General features: G+C 48.6%; 1 protein-coding gene across 2 annotated transcripts in view; it reads left to right on the forward strand.

The window, feature by feature from the left end:
• Window positions 1-24,799, forward strand: part of RHBDD1 (rhomboid domain containing 1) — a 95,058-nt gene extending 70,259 nt beyond the window's left edge. For both annotated transcript variants that reach the window (XM_036421730.2, XM_045575319.1), the window contains exon 7: window positions 23,637-24,799. In XM_036421730.2, coding sequence (XP_036277623.1) covers window positions 23,637-23,731 — 95 coding nt within the window. In that variant the 3' untranslated portion in view covers window positions 23,732-24,799. The remainder of the gene's footprint in view (window positions 1-23,636) is intronic.
• The last annotated feature ends 59 nt before the right edge of the window (window positions 24,800-24,858 follow it).

Raw genomic sequence — 24,858 nt, forward strand, 5'->3', positions numbered from 1 at the left:
ACTGCCATGACGTCAGGACATCTGCTATGGCCTTAATTGTCTTAAACACTGGTGGACAAAATGTTTAGGCTATGAGCACTCTTTCCCCTATGCATGAATGTATAGTATCTCAGTTCCCGCAATGTGGGAACTGATCCTAAATTTGAGTTAGTGGGTTTCAGGCCCTGACCCATTTAAGAGTTTTGGCTTTCCCCTGGTTGTGATGAGAAACTAGTGAAGAGTGTGAACCGAGGGGTGAGGTGAGCATGGAAAATGGATCAAGGCCCCAGGATTAGGGGATGGCTACTGGAGGCATTAAATTCACTGTGTCTGCAATACGTCTTTCAGTGTGAGGGTCTGAATGGCAAGATAGCTGGGAATCAAGTTGTGAAAGACCCAGTATGCTGTGTCTGAAGGCTCTTTACTTGACCCTAGGGACAGTGGAAGCTTTGAGAATTTTAAGAAGGGGCAAGAAGATCAGATGTGGATTTTAAAATCTCTCTGCTCTGGGTGAGGGTGTGTTGCAGGGGGAGAGAGAACGTTTGAGTCAGCACACCAGGCTCTGTTGTAACTGACCTCTATATGCTTATGCATGTGTGTACATGAGTGCGTATGTGCATATGTGTTCACATCCTCTGACAACAACCATTGGGGTGAGTTGTACTATTCATCCATTTCAGAAGAGAGGATGCTAGACCACAGGGCTGCTAACTGAGGTCCCATGGCCAGTAAGTGATAGAGCTGAGATGGGAGTGGTCTGGGTTCCAGAGTCTATGGTTTTGATTAACCATTCCATTATTTGGCCTTTTCTATTGTGTTGGTAGGGTCATCATCATCATCATTGTTTAATTAATATATAGTTAATAATACTATTTTAGTGTTCTATTGTAAATTATTTTAGTAATTTACTTACAGTAAACTTTTTTACATTCATAGTCATGCCTATTAAAATGAAATTAGAAATTTTTGTGAATTAGCTTTCTGTAAGATAGTCATAAAGAAATTTAAAGTTGAGTTATTTAAATAGAGGTTATTGATGTCTTTCCGGTCACCTTTACGCTTCCTGTGGGAATTTCTCCTGCAGACTTAATAATGGAGAGTTTCCAAGGCCCTGAGTAGGTACAGGGAGTGTGAAATCTCATCCCTGAGCTTGTCCTAGAATCTGCATCATTACACTCCCATTTAGAGCTACTTCTACCATATCACCCCAATTCATCTTCATGCAAAATACGCAATCAAAAAAAAAACACCCCACTCAGTTTTTCAAAGAGAGATAATGCCTATATTGACTACTGCTGAAGATTCCACACTACCTTAGAGAGTGGTCAACAGGATCCTTTAGTACCTACTTTCGCTTTGAGAACTACAGGCATACATCAGAGAAGTATCGCAACAAAGCTAGTGGTAACTTTTAGCTGGCAAGGGCCTTCCCTGCCCTTTGTAAAAAGCAGAACACCTGTGAGCTCAACAAAGCAAAGTGCAATAAAACTAGATATGGCTGTATGCGGTGGCAACTAGAGTCGAGTCGAGAAGATACATGTTAACAGATTTTCATGGGTTCCAGCGATCAACTTGAGCTGGCTTTCTTTCTAGTGTGTCTTTATGAACTCCAGTAGATTTTGTGTGACCTTGTATTTTTAACTGAGCTTGCTTGGGAAAGGATCCAGAACATCCTCCAGCTAGATTTTCTTTTTTATGGATTGATTGTTTTGATGGTGTAAACTTTTGACCAGATGCATTTGTAAGGAATTTTGACCAGATGAATCTGTAAGTGTTGCTTGATTTCCAAGACAAAATTGAGGTCATCGACTTCTCATATTTATTTTATTATTTTATTCAGTTTTATAATTTAATGCAGAAATGGATTTTCAGTTGAAATCAGTTCTGCTATTGATCTCTTGCTGTGTTCAGGAATGTACGGTCTTCACATTGGGAGGGACCTTAGCAGATGCTCTTCGCTCCTGGCCTCTGTTCCCTGCAGAGACGGGCCATCTCCACGCTTCAGAAATATGAGTCCGGAAGGACCTTGTCAACTGAAACATAGAACGAGAGTAATTCTGTCTTCTGTGGACTGTTGCCAAGTTCATACTTCAGGGGATTAAGATTGAAATGGCTTGATTAAATGACCTTGATTTAAAAATTGTTTTATGGTAGTCATTGTATGGTAGTTATCAGAAGAAGTTGAGCTAGCCAGCCAGAACAGCGGCTGCCTAGCAAGAGTTTGGTTACTGTGTTTTTAAATATGTGTAAACAGGGGTGGGAAATCAGGTAGAAGGGCTTAGACCCTGTGCCGTCAGTGTGGATGAAGACTTCGTAGCCTTGCTTTCACACCTCACCACGGCAGAGCCCAGTTGGTGTCCATGCTGGGTCTCCTTCACCAGAGGACAAGGCAACTAGGGGTGGTGGGGACTTTGTGGCTGCAGTGATGGCCACCTGAGGCAGGAGCCGAAAGACACCTGGCACAGAGAAGGCACGAGAATCAGTTCCTCTTCTCGCCTCTTCATTTCCCCTTTCTCTCCCATGTTTTCTATCTCCACATACCTAGGTCACTGATTAAAATTTTCCTTTTTACATCCATTTTAATCAATTTCAGAGATTTCTCAAAAAAAAAAAGAATAATAGTATAAATAAATACTTAATCACCAACATTTAGCAATCCCTTTTTATGTACCAGGCATGGCAAGTACATTGCATGCATTTTTTTTTTCATTAGGTTCTCATAAGTACTTGTATTTAAGGCTCACCACACCCTTTACAAATTCTATTGCTATCCCATTTTTGGTATCCCTTTTTCAGATGTGCAAACCAGGCACAGACTGGCTGAAGGACTTGTGCACTTACCCAGGGTCACACGGAGTTAAAACTGACATTCCCACTCTGCTTCTTAATCCCCCAGCAGTCTTTCCCCCGTCACTTAAGCTGTTCTTAAAACTTACTTTGTGGTAGAGCTCAGCATAACCAAAAGAGAGACAGAAACTCGTTCCTGCTCACCCCAACCATCTGCCTACTCTTTCCAGTTTTCCAGTAACTTGCCAGATTTTTTTCTTATCCTTTCTCCAGTCCTTCCGAAGTACTGATGTCCTGGGTATTTCTTCCCAAGGCTAACCCAAGACGAATGCCTAAGCAAGGAAGAACAGATAGCAGATTCATTAACCAGGAATCTATTCACAGTCAGCCCGAGGCTCACTGTGCAGCCAGTGCTTCTCCATCACTCAAAGTTCCAACAAATGGAAGTCTTTGCCTCTTTTCAAGCATCTTGCTATTTACAAGTCTCATGTTTTACCGTTAGAAAGCAGCTTCAACAAGCATATTCATGTGTTGACAGTTCTAATTAATAGAAGTAATTAATCCTGACAGTGGAACTGTGGAAGGGAGACCCATTCATAAATCCGCTAATTATGTTACTCTGCTTAGAAGTTAATCGCAATCTAGTCTTTCATCTTGTCTGTATGTGAGCAAAAGGCCATCTTCCTGAATTCTTCAGGCCTTCACATTTACTGCTGGTAAGGCAACTTTGTCAAAATTAATTTCTCATTGGAACTTAATTTTCCAGAGTGCAGGAACTGGTGAAGAACAAACAGCTTTCTGGAGAGAAATAAAAGAACGAGAAAGCCAGGGGAGGAAGGAGGGGGAGGGAGGGGGAGTCCATATGCTTTCTTACATATCTAAACCTGATACCTTTTTGTGCATTTATTTTTTACCCCTTTTTGAAAGCTAAGGTAGTTTCATTTAGGCTATTGGTCTGTGCATGGCATAGAAAATGTGAAGCTTGGCCCTCGCCAGTTTGGCTCAGTGGATCGAGTGTCAGCCTGCGGACTAAAGGATTCCAAGTTCTATAATATTCTGGTCAAGAGCATGTACATTGTTTGAGGCTCCTCCCCGGCCCCGGTCCTGGTCGGGGCTCGTGCAGGAGGCAACCAGTCGATGTGTTTCTCTCACATCAATGTTTCTCTCTGTCTTTCCCTCTCTCTGCCACTCTCCCTAAAAAACAATGAAAAATATCCTCAGCTGAGGGAGGGAGGGAGGGAGGGAGGGAAGAAAATGTGAAGCTTGTTTGTTACTTTAATCCCAATTTGACCCTCTTCTCTCTGATATAAATAGCCCACTTTTTCAGGGGCCTTGGTTCTGTAGCCGAGTCTTTCAATCTTAGCATTATTGACATGTTGTGCTGGGTAATGCCTTGGTGAGGTGGGTGGGGCTGCGCTGTGCATTGTTGGGTGTTGAGTAGCATCTGGCCTCCACCCACTAGCCACTAGTACCCTTCCCTGAGGAGTGACAGCCAGATATCTCCAGACATTGCCAGTCATCTCCTGAAGGACAAAACCACCCCTGGTTGAGAACCACTACGCTAGAGAGTAACTTTAGATAAGAAAAGAATCAGGTAAAACATATATAGACACTTACATTAATTCAGCTGTAGCCAAATCAATAAAGCACATCAGTAGGAAGTAATTTAGCGGTATAAAATCCAGATTTGTAATGATATTTCTTGAATCACAGTACAGGCAGACCTTGGAGATATTGCAGGTTTCGTTCCAGACTATTGCAGTAAAGCAAGTTCTGATCCTTTTGCTTGGTGGGTCTCACCTGCATTTTGTAAACTCTGAGGCACAATAAAGTGAAGCACAGTAAAGCAAGGTATGCCTATACCTCCCTCTGCCCTTTCAGTGCCCCACGGGTCCTTGTTGATGAAAAGTAGAGTAGAGGGAAGGAATTAATTAACTGGAGAGTAGCTGTATCTGAAACCCCTTTGCTTCTCATGTTAGATGCATGGGCTCTTGCATTTATGGATTTAATATTTAAGGTTTTGACCACTTTTAAGTGACCTTTAAGCTTTGAGTATTCAGCTGCAGATATTCTTTGCCCCTTTTTTTGAGTTAATTAATTCCTTCCCTTCTTGTCTTTCCTCCCTACCCTGCTTAGAGCTCTTGTCTTCTACTTCAGTCACTGTCTTACAAATACTTCCCACGTCCTTGCTGCCCAGCCCTTCCACCCACCTGGAGAAACCTGATTGGGGTGAACCCAGCCACCAGGATTCTCAGATCCTGCATCTGATAGCCGACCTTGATTAGAGAACCTGGGCCAGCAGAACAGACTGAGGCCGTTTTAAATGCACATCAACGCCTCACCTGTCCTCCACTTTCCTGATGACTTCACTCTAGGTCCTTTCTTCTTCACCCGAGGCTTTAGTTACTATTTATATCCCAGCACCTTCCAAATTTATCTCCTCATCCCAGATCTCTTTTTGAGCTTCTGAAATTATACTTAAACTTACTCAAAGGCATCTCAATGCAGCGTACACAAAATTGAATTTGTAATACCTTTCCACCCCACCCCCAACTTGTTCCTCAGCAAGTGTTACCTCCTGGATGTTGTCAATCACCAGGTCCTCTGGATGCTAACTCAAAAAAAATGTCTCGAACCCTTCCACTTCTCTCCATGCCCAGTAATCTGAATCACGGCCATCCATGACTGGGTGCAGGCGATGACGATGGAGAGGTGCGAGAGCTGGAACACGTAGGGCACCTGTCATTGTGACATCCTAAAGCTCTCCTGTAGATATTTCCCAGTGCCCCCTGGGAGGCCTGCTGTACCCATCTCTGATCAAGAATTAAAAATTATCAAGACACAAACTAAAAATTTATTTCATTAATGACTTCTCCTAAAACAAGTTACAGAATTATGGGTCAGGAAAATGGAAATCTAATAGGTTATCTTGAAAGCCAAGAAGCCATCAGCAGCAGAAAGTTGGAGGTGGGATAAGAGTTTTTAACTTTGGATATTTTATCAGGGCTAATGGATAGAAATTTTATTTATTCAACAAACCCTTGAGGAGCCCTTCTATGATCCAGGCGCTTTTTGCTACCGGATCATGAGAGAACAGCTAGACAGGTTTTTGTGTGCTTGGGGTCCCTTTGGGATATCCTTAGAAAGTACTTACAATAATTTCTTTCATGGAACTCACTGTCAGGGATTTGGAGGCACCTCGCAAAAAGGTGGTCCACCTTCTACATCAGATTCTCAAAGTGATTCCAGACCAGCCTCAGAGCATCATCTGGGAACTTGTTAGAAAAGCAGAGTCTCAGACCCCATCACAGACTCACTAAATCAGGAACTCTGGGGTCGGGCCCCGTTCTCAACGCACGGAAACATTCTCCTCCGTGTGCACGGGATCACCTGCAGGGCCTGTGGAAACCCAGACTCATGAAATGAGTTGCTGTTTGAGGGTGCATCTGGGAAGCAGTAAACACGATAAATGCTCAGGTGTTTTATAGCAATGGCAGTTGGTGGTGGTGGTGTCTGTGGGTGCATTTTGTGTGATGAAAAAAAAACAAAACACACACACACAAGGAAGGCCGGGTGTGTAAAACAGTCTGATGGTTGTGGGCTTTGTCCAACATTTGCATCTTTGATTGGGAAAAATGGTAGTATTCTTGTAAAGTCAGTTCCAAATGGATGAAAAGGAAATGAAAACGTCCCTGCACGTGCAGCTGTCCTCAGCTGTCACAGAGTGCGGAGGCCAAGGGCCTCGGCGCTCCACGATTCTTACAGAAGCAGTCTTCTGTGTTTGACGCTCGGGGTGCTGGGGGTGAGGGAAGAGTCATTTATCAGATGCTGATTGAATACGTTGCCTAAATAGGAAAGGAGAGTTAAGCCATTTCCAAGAAAACTGTCCCGAGTTTCTTAGATAAGGGCCACTGTGGCCGGTTGACTCGGTCACCGAAGGAGGCGCCAGAAAAGGGATGCCTGCCTCAGTGCAGTTGACAAACTTCTTTTCTTTTTCCGTTTTTGAGCTGAGCTCTGCTAACCAAGCTCATGTTGCCAAGCAAGTGTTGCCTCTGCTCTAAAGCCACGTGCCTTTTGAAGGAAATTTAATCCGTATGTTCCCGAGTCAGTTATGCCCAAGTCACTAGACCGTTGTTCTGTAAATGTGACTGCATTTTGAAGTCACGGGGAAGTATTTTAGGAGACTTTCGTTCTTCACACTGCCCAGTTATTCCTGGTGTGTTGTCTTGTTTTACTTAGACACCCTGTATATCATCTTAGCATACACCCTGCGGTGAGACATGAAGGAAATCTTGAAGCCAGAAGGAGGGGGTGGTCTAACCCTTTTGAAGCAGCCAGTTTCTATTTGCAGGAGTTTATACTTTGTCCCTCTTCCACTTTTCATGCTGCATCCTGAGCCCAAGAGGGTGCCTGTGAAGAGGAATAGAGAAAAGAGATAAAGGAGAAAAGTAGGACCAAATCGCCTCCTAGGACATAATTCTGTGCGATGCCACGTGATCCCCTCTTTCAAACTAAGTTCAGTTTTCCCTATTACCTATGAGCATTGCCTGCTGGGAGAATTAAGGTGTTTCGTAAAATGCCCACAAAAGAGAGAAGTAAAATTTAATTTAGGGCCAAAACCAGTTTGGCTCAGTGGATAGAGCGTCAGCCTGCAGAGTGAAAGGTCCCAGGTTCGATTCCGGTCAAGGGCATGTATATTGGTAGTGGGCATATCCCCAGGAGGGGGTATTCAAGAGGCAGTTGATCGATGATTCTCTCTCATCGATATTTCTAACTCTCTACCCCTCTCTCTTCTTCTCTGTAAAAAAAAAAATCAAAAAAATATATTTAAAAAATTTAATTTAGGAGCAGTCTACAGCTTCTCATAATTAGGGCAAATAGATGTTATCTGCTCAGGACTGATGCTAATTGAAAAATGGTTTTATTTTTTCTAAAATAGCTTTTATTTTAAACTTCTGCCTCTCTGGAATATCATGATATGGACCACGTTTTCTCTGTACATGAGGCCTCCTGGTTGATGCGTGTCTGTCCATCGGGAGCACCGGTGCACATTTGAGTGAGTGTGTCCTGGCTTCAGAGTAGAGCCACGGTCCTCACGGGTACCTGCACGCCAGGCTGACGATGCCTGAGGCCGCTGGGCCATGGCAGGGACCCCTTTTGCTTGAGACCTTGTCCCACGTTTCAAATCTCAGGCTCGTCACCATGGTCAGGGGGTGAGAGAGAGAATCCACTTCCAAAGTGAACACAGCTGCCGAGGGACCGGGTAAATTCCTTAACTTTCCTGAATCTGTCTCAGCCTCTGAAAGACAAGGGCTATCTATCACCTCCAAGGCCTAGCTCACTTTAGAAATCCTGCAGACACTTACTACTAGTCTCATTGCCCCAGTCTCGTGGGTGTGAATATATGCACTCACTTAAACCATAGATTTATATTCATCTTAGGCTTCGGTAAGCTTTTCAAAAGGAGAAACTGTGCCTTCCCCGTCCTTATATCCCCTCCATCTGGCCTGACACACAATAAATGTTTTCAATTAATACTGGTTGTTTAATTAAGGAAAGAGGGGAGAGGTGGCAAGTTGCTAAAAATTAAAAACAGCCTCAGAAAACTCAGCGGAATGAGGAATTACAAGTTGTAAACCAACACAAAGAAGAGGCTGGAGAGATGACAGCGGGAACATGAGCCGTGCTCTCCCTGGGGCTGTTCCTGGTAAGGCGGACTGGCCCCGGTCCCTGATTGCTCGGGAAGTGCGTCAAACAGCGCCCAGCGAGCGCCTGACCTCGCACCCGGCACGCAGGAAGCACGCACCGAGATGCCAGCTGTCATTAGCAGGACGGAGAAGATGAGTCTCCCAGTTAACCACAGACTGTCAGACTCGCCGCATCGTCACTAAAGTTTGAGAACATACGGACACTCCACTGAATTTTCCTGGACCTCACCTTGGCCTGGGGCACCCTGCCCTGGGGGCACCGTGCTCGGCACAGGGCTGTGGCACAGAGCGGGGGCTTGGCCCCACAGCGGTGTGTGCGTTGCTTTCCTGAGTCCTGAGTGTCCAGGTGGGGACTTCTGTTGGGTCTCTTGTTCATTAAACGAAGATGCACAAAAGAAGGCTATTCTCTTTTTCCGGTTGGCTGAAAGACAGGCGGGAGTTTTCACCTGGCGGTGATTTGCCGAATGCTCTTCAGGCACCAGGATACTCCCCGGTGTCTGGTGCCCATCCTGGGGGCGGGTGGAGGCCCGCCTGCAGCCGAGAGGTGATGACCCATCTGGAGCTGAGGGCCTGATGGGAGAACTGGAGGTCTCGCCTGTAAGGTGCCCGGCCCATCCTGGGTGTCCTGCTGCTGCCGCCCTGTTCACAGGCCGGCGTCTCTTCCAGGCTGTGCTCTGTGGCGCTGGGGAGGCCCAGACTCTGCTCAGAGGGCCACATGGGCACCAGCTGCTCTGACTCACGCAGGGACCACGCTGAGGGCCTGGGAGGATCGGATCTCTTGGTGGTGGCCATGAGCTAGTCAGCAGCTCCGTTTCTAACATATAATGTTCAGATCTGAACTTCTATGGCGTCTCCCAAAGGTGAGTGTGGTGCCAGGATGAGCACAGAGAAGAAAGAGAAGCCCTTCTTGCAGGACCATGGTGCAGCCCCTGGAGCCGCCTCTGTGAGGCCCTCGCTCCAGAACACCTTGCTGGCCTCCCAGGGCGGTGAGGCCACTTCCCGGTGCTCCTGACCCTTCTTCTCACTCCCCCTCGGCTGCTGGAAGTCAGGCTGTTCTACCTACATCTCAGAAACCACAGTGCAGCCCCCTAACGAGAGGGCGGTCTGGTGTGGAGCAGGGAGGACTGCTTGGGACAGAGACCTTGTCACTCTTGGGCAGAGGGCATGGAATGCAGCCACTGCTACGCAAAGAAGAAACCTGGAGAAGCCATTAGCTGAGCATGTCCACACTCATCCCGCCCCTCCCTCAGCACTGCCCGGTGAACTGCACAGGCAGTTACGGTGATGCTTGTTGAAACTGCCTGGGTCTTGTATTATGAATCTAGTCTGAGCCACAGAGAAAATGCCAGGTGTCCCAGTTTAAAATAGTCTGTACTCCTGTTCCCACTGGCATGGCAGTACCTGTCTGGTCACAGTCCCTGTGTTGTTGTTTGGAGACTCGGTGCAGTGTGGATTGGAGCAGGCATGCAGCCCCATGTCTGGGGCCCCTGGGATGCTGTGAAGGCAAGAAGGTGTGACAGCACAGGCTGCTCTTTCCTCGGGAGGAGCCCACACAGCGCTTCCAGGCAGGGCCCGGAGGCCGTGGGAGTTTGGAGGGGCAGGAAGGGGCAGTTCAGGCCTCCTGTGCCTCCTAACCTGGTCCTCAGTCTGCACCATCTGCTCCTCCTGGATCTTGGAGATATCATGCCCCACCCCCGCCCACAACCTGAACCACCAGAAGACAGAGCCAGAGGGAGGAGGCCTGGTCAGTGGCTTCCCAAGTCCAAAGCACGACTTTCGCTTCAGCCAAGTTGACACGTAGCAGCATCCAGGGAGCAGTGTCAGGACAGCAAGGATCTGTTGTAAATTACAAGACGTGTGAGCCTTACCCACCCACACCACACCCAGCCTCGGCCTTCCCTTCTCCTTCTGCCTCTTCCTCCCCCCGCCCCCATCACAGCCTACTTTCAATGCTATTTTGTATTGGTTTCAGGTGTACAGCAACCATACATGTTACAAAGTGATTCCCCCATAATTCAAGTACCCGCCTGGCACCATACATAGTTATTGTAGTTTTATTTTTAATATATTTTTATTGATTTCAGAGAGGTAAGGAGGGGGAGGGAAAGATAGAAACACCAATGATGAGAGAGTATCATTGATTGGCTGCCTCCTGCACTGGGGATCGAGCCTGAAATACGGGCATGTGCCCTTGACCGGAATTGAACCCAGGACCTTTCAGTCCACAGGCCGATGCTCTATCCACTGAACCAAACCGGCTAGGACATACTGCAGTATTATTGACTATATTCCCTCTGGTGTAATTCACATCCCCGTGACTGTTGTGTAACTACCAATCTGTGCTTCTCAATGCCTTCACCTCTTCTCGCAGCCCCCAGGCCCCTCCTCCCTTTAGGCTCGGTGCTGCTCCCATCCTTAGCTCCTCTAGAACATTCGTTTCCCTGAGAGGCAGTGGAAAGAGCCCAGTGTGAACTCATCTATCAGGTTCTGTGTCATGAGGATAGGGGAGAAGGACACTACTTCTATCTTTTATTATTTTTTTGGTTAATCCTCACCCAAGGATATCTCCCCCCTCCCTCCCCATTGATTTTTAGAGAGTGAAAGGGAGAGAGAAACATCCATGTGAGATGTGAGAGAGGCACATTGACTGGTTGCCTTCCACATGCTCCCCGACCAGGGTTAGGGGCAAATCTTCAACCCAGACATGTGCTCTTGATCAGGGATAGAACCCGTCACCCTTTGGTGCACAGGCCCCGCTCTAACCCCCGGTCCACACGCTACAGGCAGGGTGCCCCTCCTAACCCCTGCAGGTGCAGAGGACTGTGCCGGTCAGCCACCTTGACACTACTTTCCCGTGACGTGTTTTCCACGCACGTGGAGGGGCTGCTTCTGTGAAACGTGGGCTCGATTCATCCCGCCCCTGTCCTTAAAGCAGCGTCATCTTTTTCTAAGAGGCTTCAAACCAGCAGGGCGAGGGGAGCAGCCTCCTGTTTGGTACAAGACACAGGTTACTAACCCTGTGACAAACAGCTGGGCTGATCCGGTGGAAAACCAGCCACTGCCCTTCCGTGGCTCCCGCCTGCATGGGAGGGGGCCTGCATGGTCCACATGCGCTTTGTCTAATAAACGAGGAGCCTGGGGCCCAGCGAGGACAGGGGCCTCTGCTCCGAGGGCCGCAGTCTGGACCTCTGTCTGCACTCCCGCCGGCCCCACTGCGTCTGGGGGTGCCTTCAGCGTGGTCTTGCCTTCACGACTGCCTCCCTCCCCTTTTCCTCTGCAAACATTAACATGAAATATATTTGCTCTGCTCCTCAGCCTTGCCTTCCCCCGCCGTGTGTCCAAAATAGCCAGCTGGAATTCATGAGAATGTTATGTCTTCAGATGTTTATAATCCAAAAGGATCCCTTATGGTTTTTTTTGTTTTGTTTTGTTTTTTTAAAATATGAAACGACTTGGATGCCGGTGTTTTCTGTTGGAAAGAAGAGCCAAGTTCACGGCGCAGCCATTACAATGCGATGCATTATGTGTCATTTGTAGCGCGCCCCAGGAGTGAGGGGGGGGGGGGCGCGGGGGGGACCCTGGAATGCCAGCGGCCCCTCGGCCTAATTAGTGGGATCAAACGCTGTGCAGAGAGAGATACAATAGTCGTCGTCCGAGGTCAGTGAAAGTAAGGAAAGGCTCCGGTAAAAGCAGCGCACCCCAAATTACAACCAGAGCAGCCCCTACCTCAGGCTGGAGTGCGTCAAGAGGCTTCATTGCTAATTAAAGAAACCTTTTGAGGTTTAACAGCTCATAAATTCGCACTGGGAATGCCCTATTGTTCTGAGGTTACAAGCCTTGTCTTTGAAATGTAACAGTTGTACTTTTATATTGCATTCCTCCGAGAGAACCATTGTAAACACGAAGGGTTTGCGTTTCAACTTAAATTCGAACAATGTGGTTTGAAAGAGTTTTCCACATCAAAGAGAGACTGTTTGGGCATGTTTTATAAATTCTTTTTTTTCTATAGTATTTCAAGCTAACAAATGACTCATAGAAATGTGTTCCATTTAGATCCGTCCTGTCCGGGGAGTGTCCTCGCTGGGGCTTTTGCTTCCCTTATTTTTTTCTGCCCTAAAAGAATTGTCTGAAAATAGTCTAGGCCTTTTGCCAAGTCAGTTCGCCCTTAATCTACTATCTTCAGATCCATAGAAACATTTCTGGAAATGCTGTTAGACTGCGTCTAAACAGCAACAAATGTTGTGCTTTTTCATGGTCCTCTTTTTGTTTTTTAACTCAAAATATCCACTGTATCAATTTGGGTCTTCATTTATTTATTTACTTATGTATTTTGCTTTATGAACCAGTTATACTGGTAACCCCTTCCATCACCTCTTATCCTCCATTTAAAACAAAGCAAAAACAGTACTTTTTTTTTCTTTTTTCTTTTTTTCTTTTTTTTCTTTTTCCTGAGTCTGGTTACAGCGAAGAAAGGTTGGATGGTCCGGGGATAGCTGTGGGTGCTGGCTTCCAGAGTGGCAGGAAGAACACGGGGCTTTGACCCAGCCCCTGGGCGTCCAGGCATGTGATTTGCTGGCTGGGAGACCTCAGGAAATCGCATGCTTTCCCGGAGCCTCAGTTTGGCCATCTGTGAAATGAGGACACACCTCCCTCCGTCCTCCCCTCCCTCCCATTCATTTATCCCTGAGGACAGAATGTGAACACAGACCCTCCCTGCTCCGGCCCCCGTACGTTACTGAGATAATTGGAGTCATGCATCGTCCCTATCTGCGGTGTCATGGGCTTTGGTAGGATGTAATCTTGTGAGGGCTTAGGGCAAAGGGGGATACAGTCCCACCTGAGGATTCAGTGTTTGAGCTGAGCCCTGCAGGAGGAGGGGGGAGAGGAGGAGGAACAGCTGGGGAGTTGGAGTTGAGGGAGGACAGGCTTACTTTTATGTTGGTCTTTATTCTTAAAGGAAAGGAAACCTTGGATGGTTTGGGCAGAAGATCCAGTTGATCAGGAGATGTGTGCCTTTGAAGAGCTGTCACTACCGTGTGAAGAAGGGCTGGTAGGAGGACCAGCGAGAATGGGGGGTCGTTTGGGGGCTCTGCCACCAGTCCTGGCTCCCCAGGCAGGAACAGGAGCAGTGGAGGGAGGCGGTGGAGAGGAATGGATGAGTTTAGGGAGTGTTCAGGTTAGAAAGGCAGGAGCTGGTGATCGGGTTGAACAGAGGCAGGTGAGGATGAGTCTCGGGTCTGGGCATGGTGACTAACTGGATGTACGGTGGGGACGGCCGCAGGAAGGGACAGCCTGGAGAGGGATTATTAGAATAACAGAGACTTCTGACCCTTAATGGCTTTTCACTGTGAGCCAGGTGCTGACATCCTTTCATTCATTTATTTCAGAGCCCATCTATGACGTAGGTTTCCGCACCACGCAGATAAGAAAATTGAGGGCCAGTGAATCAAGTGCCAACCTGTGCAAGGGCAAGAAAAAGGGGCAGAGCCGGTATCCACACTGAGCCAGAGCCAGGGAGCAGACGGGCACGCTCATAAAGCAGTCTTGCCCACTCCAAACCTGACACAGGAGGGTTGGGTGATGTGGGATGCAGTGGCTGACAGAACAGGAAGCCAGGCAATGGGAACAGACCATGGAGAGACTTCGGGGCTGGTCCTGCCCCCTGGGCTGTGCACAGCGGGAAAGCCTCTCCCCCTGGGTGTTCATTTCCCCGTCTCTGATGTGGATTGGATATCACCATCCTGGGAGCCCCTTTCGGAGCTCGAAATATCCATGATTTTTATGATGGATCGATGCACCTCACACAGAATCATTCCAGGCTTCATCGAATCTTTGAAGCTTCTTTCTTAAAACTATAGCTGGGCCCTCAGTGCCAGCTTTCATGGCCGCACACGCAGTCAGATATTCCCAGAGGCTCAGAGGCAGCCTGTACCTCCCCCTGATCTAAACCCTCGGTTATCTGAATTCCAGATTCCTGATGTGGAATTTAAAGTCCATAGTAAGTTATGAGGTCTCCCTTTCTGGTCATAAAGTAAGTTTTATTTTACTAGAAATGATTAACAGACGTGTAAGAGTCAGTCAGTTCTGTTGTTTTGAATATCTATCCATAGTAAACGGACAGCTATATGACCATTTTAGAATCATTTCTGAGCAATTCTAGGTCAGCTTGAGCCAGTTCGAGGCAGGCTGTCTGGAGGGGATGAACAGTCTGGAGCAGGCTCCCCGGTGTGCCTGAGGCTGGGAGAGTATGCCCCCATCCCCTCATGGGGCACTTGGTCAGAAGTGGTATGGATGAGAGTGAGTTAATCAGACCTGAAAGAACACGCAGTGAGAGGTAATTAGGCTCAGGGTTGGGCTGAACACCAAGAACTACAGAAACAGCATGGTGTGTTTTTGTTTTTTTTTGGTTTTTTAAAAATATATTTTATTGATTTTTTATAGAGAGGAAGAGAGAGGGATAGAGAGGTAGAAACATCAATGAGAGAGAATCATCGATCAGCTGCCTCTTGCACACCCCCTACTGGGAATGTGCCTGCAACCAAGGTACATGCCCTTGACCGGAATCGAACCCGGTCTGCAGGTCGACGCTCTATCTACTGAGCCAAATTGGTTTCGGCTAGAAACAGCATGTTTTTAAACTGACCATCAGGCTTCAGGAGGTGTCTCACATGTCAGAATTCTCCCCACGCTCACACTGACCCACATACAGAACCTCTCAGTTCTTAGGTGCAAAGAGCAAGGTCTTGCTTGCTTGTTTTTCCCCAAATGGCCTCTCACTGCCACTTATCTCGCAGAGCTTATCCCCTCAGGGAGGATAAAAGGTCGGGTTGTCCTCACCTTCCTAGTTATCGAGGCGGTGGAGGAGCCCACCCCGATTCTGAGAACACTGCTCTGTGCTTTTGACAAGGCTGTCCTTCTCCCTGACTTATTTTCACCCCCTTCCTCTCCCGCCTTTGTGTTTAGCCCCACGTGCACAGCTGGCTGCAGGCCTCCATTGGCTCTCTTTTCTTGAGTGGCGTTGGGGGGGATGCCCCCAGCCTGTTCCCACCAGTCTGGGCACCTTTGAGACTGGCCGAGATGCCCCCTCACGGCAGGTGTCACTCAGGACAGTTGTCTTCCTTTCATTCCACCTGCAGAGAAGGATGCCCAGCGGCTCTCAGCACCTGTGAAAGAGCTTTGAAACACTGACAGTCTCAGGGACGGTTTCCTGGGTCATCGGGTTGTTTTGGTAATTATACGCCAATATCAGCATTCCTGGCTGTGTAGCTCTGTACTAATCAGGCTTGTGCATTTGAAAAGTAAAATTAATTTGAATTTTTTTAAGTTGATAAGGTAGCGTTCAGCTTAGAGGTACAGAATACATCTCATAAATTGACCTGTTTCTAGCGATTGGAAGTTCTCTTAAGTGCCTGGAACCCCTGAGCCTAGGCAAACTTCCTGCATTTCGTAGAGAAAACAGACAAGGCAGCCTCCTCTCAGCATTTATTTCCCAGGACATAGTAACTGGTTAGTGGCCATGGCCAGAAACCTCTGCCCAGCCCTGATGCATGTTAGTCGGTTCCTTGTTTATCCATCACACATGTATGAGGCGTCCACCACGTGCCTGGCACCAGATTCAGAAACGAATCTCTTGGTTCCCAGGATCGAGCGCTTCTAGCTTTGTGGCCAGCATCTCCAGGGCACCGTAACTCTGTTCTCCAGAAGAGGGGGCTGCTTTGCTATCTAACCTTTAAAATCGTGGTGTCTGCAGTGGGACATCCCGGCAAGGCCTGGGAAACCACCAGGGACTCGGACAGAACCAGATGGCAGGCTGGTGCCAATAATGGTCAAAGCCGCACAAAACCCCAGAGCACATGACTGCATTCACTCAGTCCCACTGCCCCTAAGGCGAGCCGGTAGTGCCAGACTCATTGAGGTACCTGTGGAAAAGGCAGGTTCCTGCCCTAGCCAGTTTGGCTCAGTGGATAGAGAGTCGGCCTGCGGACTGAAGGGTCCTGGGTTTGATTCCAATTAAGGGCACAGGCCCAGATGGTGGGCTCGATCCCCAGAAAGGGGCTTGCAGGAGGCAGCTGATCAATGATTCTCATCATCAGTGTTTCTATAACTCTCTTCCCCTCCCTTTCTCTTTGAAATCAATAAAAATCTTTTAAAAAAGAAAAGAAAAAGAAAAGAAAAGGCAAATTCCTGGGCTTCACCAGATGTTGATCTGGACACTCCCACGTTAGATCCTAGAACCTGCCTCTCCCCATCCCCTCCTGAGAGTCTGGCTTGGCTGCTCTGGACCAGTGTGAGTGTTCAGAGCCTCGCTTGCTGTGTTTGTGCAGGATTGAGACATGGACGCATTGGGTAGGGGTGGGACCTGTTACCTGGCTCACCGGATTTGCTGCTAGTCACTCCATCACCAAGCCTAAGGGTCAGCTGTCCCTTCCTGCCCCAAGGCCTTCGATTCCCCTGACGTGCGGTTACCTGCATCCAGTGGGACCTGGAATTGTCCCCTGAGTGGTCCCTTCCATCAGCCGTTTCCTACCTAAGTTTTCTTTGTCCTTTTCCCAAAGTCTCCTATGGACTCTCTGTCTTTTTTTCCTTATTCCTTGATTTCTTGGGATGGTGTTTACTTTTGTTTTTTTCATGCCCAATTGTTAAAGGGTGTTTTCAGAAGATTGAGATTCCTGAGAGAAAGATGGGCCAATTTCAAATGGCCCATGGTTTCAAAAGTAGTGAAAACATTATCTTGGGCCTTCGCTTAGAGAGCTGGAAGTTGGGCTGTCTCTGATTTGAAACTCAATTGAAGGGAGTGAGAAAACAAAAACAAAAAGGGTATAAATGTCATCAGCTGTGTTCCTCTACATCCCTGTCTGAGCAGGGGGGTTGCGATCCTAGGCACCAGGCACATCCCTGCAAACACTTCTCTGCCTCACTTCCTCCTCCTGCCTTCCGCTGTGCTGGCTCAGGAAGGGGCAGTAGGGGAAGAGAATGGAGGCAGTGGGTGAGAATGTGAACCGGTAAACAGCCACTTTGCTTAGGTTCAAAAGGAATCAGTTTTAGCATTACTGCATCCAGGGTTTGTCATCTTATTACCACAGATTGTATCTGTGTGCCTCTTCTAAGGTGGAGTAAGAGCGACACAGGTCATTCCAGCTGAATCCTCCACTGGGCAGGGCCGTGTTCGCCTTCGCATGAGTGAATCCTGGGCCTAGAACTGGTTAAAATATCTGCATCCACAGCCATGCCCGGCCTGTCTCCCTCTCCCACTGCCTGCCGGTCGTCTCTGTGCTGGTAGAAATCCTGTGTGACGTAGGAGCTGCTAGACGCTGGCAAATACTGCCCAGGTTTCAGACCACCAGACAATAAACAGCTCCGTAACATTGGCTGCGGCAGCTTCTGTGGAGCCCATCTGTTTCAAAACAACCCTAATTGTGCTTGGGAGGTGGAATGCTTTGTTGGCTGGAATTTGTCCTCATTTTCTCCCACAGATTCAGCGTCCTGGGCCTCTGGTTCCACCTGCTGGCAAATATAGGTACTGCAATGAAACCCAGTTGAAAGAAAAATCTGAGCTCTATGTAAACTCAGTGGTTTCCAAGAGCTGCCGCAGGTCAGAATCACCCAGGAGCGCATTATAAACACAGCCCGCTGAGTGAGAAACCCTCTCAAACAAGTCATGCACTCACAGCAGCGTTAGAGAATTACGAACCCAGCACCTGGAGGTCAAGGATGGCCCCACCATGTCCTACTCACCCCCAAACAGGGGAGTGACAAAGTCCGCCAGAGGTACATACTCCTTCTTCTTCCAGTTTATCCTGCAACCGCTGGTGGTGCCGGTCAAAGCTTTATCCCCTCAGAACTCATCAAAACTGTTTAAGATGGGAGAACCTGGTAATCTCTCTGTAAGCCAGTGCTCCCGGTGGCAGTGCCGGTGAGGAGGCCTGCTGATAGCGTGACCCTGGGGTGATGGGGAGGGAAGGGCACCTCATCCTGTGATCTTCCCCAAATGCACAACCCCATACTCATCCTGAGAAAGACAACAGGCCAACCAAATCCAGGGACATCCTCCAGACTGCCAGGCTGGCCCTCCAAGATGTCAGGGCCACGGGAAACGGCCACAGCCCGAAGAGATGAAGGAGGCATGGCAGCTAACTGCTGTTGGATCCTGAGACAGAGAAGGGGAATTGGTGGAAAACTGGCAAAATCCCAATCAAGTCTGGAACGTAGTTACTAGCAACGTACCCATCTGTCGGTGGTTTCTTGGTTGACATTTACTCATGAGAATGCAAGAAGTTAATATCGGGGAAATTGAATTGTCTGTGTTATCTTTGTAACTTTTCTACAAACCTCAACTTATCCCAAACTTAAAAGTTCATTAAAAGTTAAAATGTCGGGAGGAGGGGCACTGAATTTGACCAAATGAGTTTGAGAGCATTGCCAGGGAGCCACGGTTCCCTGCCCAGCCACCAGGACTCACAGCCAGACTGGGAGACCCAGCAGCAGGGCCCCCAGAGCAGCCACCCAGCCAAGGGGTGGAGGGGAGGTAGGTTGCTGTGTGCCGTTGGCACTTTCCCATCACCAGTGAGCAGACCCTGACATCTCCCCGGGAAAAGAGTCGGGAACCTTGCCCCTCTGTGCAGAGTTATAAAGTGTCTAGTCCAGCCCCCTGAGCTCAGAGGAGAGGAGCCTGGGGCCCAGGGAGGAGAGGGACTTGTCCAAGGTCCTGGTGGATTTTTAAGTGCAGGTCAGATTTTAAGTCAGTTGTGGCCCTGAAAGGTCCCCCAAATTAACCAGCCCAGGAGGAAGAAAAGTACAACAGGTAAAGTAGCAACTAATGTGAACTCTGTTTCAGAGCTCCTCCTTTTAAGACTCCAGTCACTGCTTTATAACTAAGAAATCCCCACTGTTGCTGGCTTGATAGTGGAGGAGTGGAGATGTGAATTTTTCTCTCTCAAGTCACATCTAGATGTGACCTTTCTTGTAAACCATAATCAACTTCCATTTGTATGAACGTTAGGAAGTTCGAGGTGAATGCCAAACTATTTTTAAAGAGATAGATGGATAGAGATGGGTAGATAGACGACGATACTTAGTGACTCAAAGAGTCGGTGGTCTTGCTGTCCTGACACACCTCTCCTTTGCAAGGAGCATGCTGGACTTGGGCTTCCTCGCAGGTTTCCTCCATCCTCATCAGTAATGACTTAACAACCATCTTTTTTAGAAGGAATTTTGGAAGCTTTGTAATTTATGAAATTCTAATCAAGTAACATTTTGAAAGAATGTAGGTCCCAGGCTGCAACCCTCATCGGATAAGTGAAGTCTCAGAGACCACTGATTTACTTTTGAGGGTTCCTGGTTTTTAAAACATACGTATGAAAAAAGCGATTGCCTCTTTAGCTCCCTAACGTAAGGGAAAAGTGTGCCATCCTGCAACTTGACTTGAGTGTAATGACGGTACGGGCTTATCAGACCATGAGCAGCACATTAACTGTCTCTACGTCTCTATGTACAGGGGTGGCGGACAGCGGGGCAGACAGCCATCAACGCATAGTGTTCGTTTTGGCAATTCCTACCGGGATGAGATCGCTTCCCCTCCCTTAGATGTAAAAGGCAGAGGTTTCTGCATTATACATCAGGGTAGAGGACTGAACCACGGATCAATAAATCCTATGATCTCACTACTGGGGCTGTAATTGAGCCAAATCATCTCAAACTGGGCGGTGGGCCCCAGGTTCCTGGAGGCATGCTCACTGTTTCTTTGAGTAAAATGGAGGGCTGACCTGCATTTACAAGAACGCAGAGGCCAGCTCACCGGTACTAACATTCTGCACCAACGTCATCACAGGCCGTTCCTCCCAGACCATGGCTGCTCCGTGCCTGCCCTCCGCAGCCGGGCGAGGTCGCGCCGGGCCTCCATCTCCCCGTGGCTCCCCCACGTCACAGAACTGAGCCACCGACGGGAGGGTGCCAGTTACCTCTTGGTCCCTGTTTCTTCAAAGGCAGATGTTTAGTAACTAACAGCTTCACAAAACCCGGCCGAACGGTCTGCAAATCGAACTGGGATCTGTCTTTTAAAGTCACTGTTTTCGTCAATTTACTTCGCCGTTGTCTTATGCACTTTACATTGTTTCTCTCTGACAAGCAGACATTTCACACACAAGTCTTGGTTGATGTTAGAGGTTAACAGCGGAGCATCCAGCGCTTGGCAGGCGTTTCTGCACGCCCAGCACCCAGCTTTTGATGGGCATCAATTCTTCTGACCCTCCCAGCAGCGCAGCCAAGTGTCTGCTCTCACTGTTCCCATTTCGTAGGTAAGGAAGCTGAGGCCAGGGTCAGGGAACCTGCTCGCTCATGGATGTGTAGCTAAAAAAGGAGAGAAGTTGTGATTTCATCCAGGTCGTCAAACTCCAGGGTCCCAGCACAGTTCCTGATAGTGACCCCTTCGGCAGCATCTCCTCACAGTAACCCGGTGCCGCCCACCCAGGTGAAGGCCTCAGGGTGCCTCCCCCAGTGCTCTCTCAGCACTTCTCTAGGGCACTCAGGGCACCCAGGGACCTCCTCTCCTCCATCCACCCAGCTGAGGCCTGTCTGGATTGTTTCTACTGAAATAGGGACCATCACAGAGCTCTGTGAGCAGAAGTGATTGCTGTTCCTCTCGTGGCGTGAGTTCCCTAATTTGATGTGTGGCTCTCGGCTCAGCCTGTTTCTCCTCAAATGCCCTGCGAAGGGGTCCAGCGAGTGCTGGAGCCCAGGAACCTCCACCGCCAGCCTCTCTGCCTCCTCCCGGCCTTTCTGATCATGAAGACACTAACTGCCAGGCTCTTTCCTTTGGACGCTGGGAGTCCCTGTGGGTGTGTGTGCCCGGAGGCCCAGAGTCAACATGCCAAGCTGCGCTCGCATCCAGCTCTGCCCACAGCGGGGTCTCGTGTTTCCTGCCCACCTGGGACGGGGTGTCACATCCTGGCCCGCCCTCCTGAGTTCAATGAAGAATAGTTAAACACAACTGTGAAAGGCAAAGCAGGACCTGGGTTTTATAACATCTAAGCAGTAAACTAGTGGTAATTGAGATTCAATGTAATTTCAAAGCATTTACCACTTTGAACGAAGAGAAAATCCTTTACAGATATGGTTGGCAAAAGCCATATCCAGTAAAACATTGAACCTTACAGCGGTCATAAAATCTTTACGGTGAAAGTCTTAAGCCTATATGTTTGGATATCATCTTTAATGAAAGCTGATTTGACAGATATAGGGTGGGGCAAAAGTAGGTTTACAGGTGTTAGAATGGAAAATAACACAATAATGAATAAATAATAATACAAGAATAAACTCTGTGTTTGGCATAGTCACAGATGTAAACCTACTTTTGCCTCTCCCTCTCATTCATGGGAGTGGAAAAACCCAAGGTGGCATCTCGCCCGCAGGAATGATGGGCCCAGGCCTGCCCTGTTCACTCTGGTGTGCCAGCCAGGAAGGGCTCCCGGGGTCAGCAGGGGGATTCCCCGGTGGTCTCAGAAGGAAGGGAGATCCAGAAATATGGGGAAGGAGAAATAGGAAGGAGGTTACTTTTGACCATCTTCTGGAAGCTTCTCCTTGTCTGACCATCTTTGCATGCCCACATGTTACCTGCAAGCATCTTTGACAAGGTGCCACACTTGCAGAGTAAGCAGGAGGGATACTGTTCCCCTGTTTTCCCTCCTGGTGGGAACCCCTGCCCACACACCCTTCCCACTGAGCCAATACTTGCGGAGTATTTACCCCATTCAGGCCGCCTGAGTCAGTCCTGTCTGAACCCCAGTGGGCAATGTTGAATGTCATTTTGTCTGGCTGTAACATATACCCCAACATATACCCAGGCAGATGCCGCTGAGTCAAGCCCATATGTTTATTGAGCAGCTTCTGTGTGTGTCCAGGACTGTGCCGGGCACTGGGGAGCAGAGAGAACTGTCAGAGGTGTCACCTGCCATTTAAAGCTTATGGTCCTAGCAGGAGAGAGAACAGGCATGAACAGTGGCTGCCCTCGCTGGCAGGTTGCACGAGGACCGCCAGGAGGAAGGTGCTGGGAGCTGAAGAGTTGGGAGAGTTCTCTCCCATCAGGAGGGCCAGGAGGCAGTGGACTCAGATGGGGCGGGGAAAGTGAATGAGACACCTAGTCGATACAGACAATGGAAGTGAGCCTTTCAGAGCGAGCTAACAGGGTTAGTGTGGTCCCAGTAGTGGAAGGTACAACCTTTCAGGTCCACCTGCTTAAAAGCAGACCTGCTGCTTCCCCATATCTATGGGCAGAGCCCTGCATGGCTACCTCCTGGAGACTTGAGTCTCTTTCAGTAGATTTAGGCTGCTGGTGCCCTGGGGTCAAAGACTGCCTATTTTTATTCCTTCATTCCTCCCACAATGCCTGAAAATGTGTTTGTGTGTGTGTGTGTGTGTGTGTGTGTGTGTGTGTGTGGTGATTGAAATGCTTATAGTATCAGAAGCTATATTTTTGGGTATGTTTGAAGCCCCAAGAAACCCTTTGCAGTAATGATCTCCATTATCCTTCATATGACCTTCACACATTATGCCTGCACATTTGTCTGCCTGCCCAGATGTTGGTCATTATGGTAATGCAGTCCCTGCGCCATAGCCCATGATGCCCCGGGGAGCTTGTGCATGTCAGGCTGGGCGAGGCAGAAGGCGCAGGTTAGCAGGAGGAAAAGAGAGGACCCCGGGGCTGATCCAGAGAAACCAACCAGCACACCTGGCGGGAAGACATAGACGGTGACAAGAGTTATTTCTGTGCATTAAAAACAAATAAATCAAGCCCTTGAGACATAGACAGTGACAAGTTATTTCTGTGCATTAAAAACAAATAAACGAAGCCCTTGAGACATTAGGGACATTACATGATGTAAATGATGGAGCATGGTGGAAGGAATAATTAAAATCAGAAGACTGTTAGGGAGCTTCAGAATGAGTCAAATTAGGCTCATAGGCTGGACCACACTAAAGATATTTGCTGGATGTTGAAACATAGCATTCACAGCTCACATTGAAATGCGTGGTTCTGGTTCTGTTTCGTGCTACAGTGAAGATGATGCCACACCCTTTCCCCCCTCGGAGTCCCAGGGTGCAGCGCCCTGCATATGGACAAGCCGTGGACGGGCTGTGTGTGACCTTCTCTGTGCTTTCTCCTGGCAGGAAACGGCAGGAGCACGCCCCCGTCCTATGGGTTCCAGCTAACACCAGAGGAAGAAATGAGGAGAATGCGGCTTCACCGATTCGATCGCCAGTGAGGACGCCGCATCCCGCAGACAGCAGTGGTGTCATTGCTGCCCGTGTGGTTCCCCCCAAACCTGATGACTAAACAGAAGCAGAGAGCGGCTATCATCCAGAGCGCTCAGATCTGCCTTGCCCGTGTGGCTCCCGTGGCCCCAGGAGCCTAGAGTCCCAAGCAGGCTGGTAGCCCTGAAGCCAGCCTTGCTGGACAGCCTCCTGCCAGTGGCCTTCCCCTGGCCCTGCTTTCTCTCACACACAAGGCCAGTGCCTCCACGTAGGGACTGGTTTCCACCCTCTGTTCCCTCACTGCCCACTCCGCGGCGCCTCTGCCTTGTTTTGTTTTTGAGGACTCTGACCTTCACCGGGAGGTTTGTCTCCACCAGCTCCAGCTCCTAAGACGGGGTTTTGTTCTGCCTGGCCTGCTCCGTGTACGACTTTGCAGGAAGTGAGGAGCAGTGCCTGGTCCTCCTGGCATGTTGCCATGGTGACCTCCCAGGACCGGGATGTGGCTCCCACCGCACTGTTCCCATCTCCTTGTGCAGGAACCCCAGCTCCTTGGCCCCTGCATCTGGGTGGTGCTGGCAGTGCACGTGGTTTGGTCTTGTATTGCTGGCCTTACAGAGCGTCTGACCGCAAGAGCTTTAGTGAGAGCAGGTGGGGAAAGCGCTTGCTGGACAGCCGCCTGCGAGCAGCCTTCCCCTGGCCCTGCTTTCTCTCACAAACTAGGTCAGTGTCTACATGTGGGGACCAGTTCCCACACTCCATTCCCTCACTGTCCACTCCGTGGCATCTCTTCTGATAGCACTTTGAACAACTGGACATCAGGTGCCACCAGCATGCAGAATAGGCCAAAGTGTTGGTGGTATGTTCACTGAGAAATTGCGCTTGAGGAAGCCTTTTCTCATCAAAGTGCCTTTTCACTGGCCTCTGTAATAGCCACTCATCTCCTCAAGTATCTAAGACATGTCCTGTTGTCTGGCCAATCATTTAAGTGCTTCCTGGTGCTTCTGTTTTATGAAAAGGACAGTTGATATCACTGACGTCTTAGTCACTGAGATATTTATTTTTTAAAGAGTTGGAAGCAGCTAATATCTATTTCAATTTACCTAGGATTTATAAAGAGTTTTCTGATTATGAAAATAAT

This window comes from Pipistrellus kuhlii, unplaced genomic scaffold (genome assembly GCF_014108245.1).
Source record: "Pipistrellus kuhlii isolate mPipKuh1 unplaced genomic scaffold, mPipKuh1.p scaffold_m20_p_7, whole genome shotgun sequence".
Lineage (NCBI taxonomy): Eukaryota > Metazoa > Chordata > Mammalia > Chiroptera > Vespertilionidae > Pipistrellus > Pipistrellus kuhlii.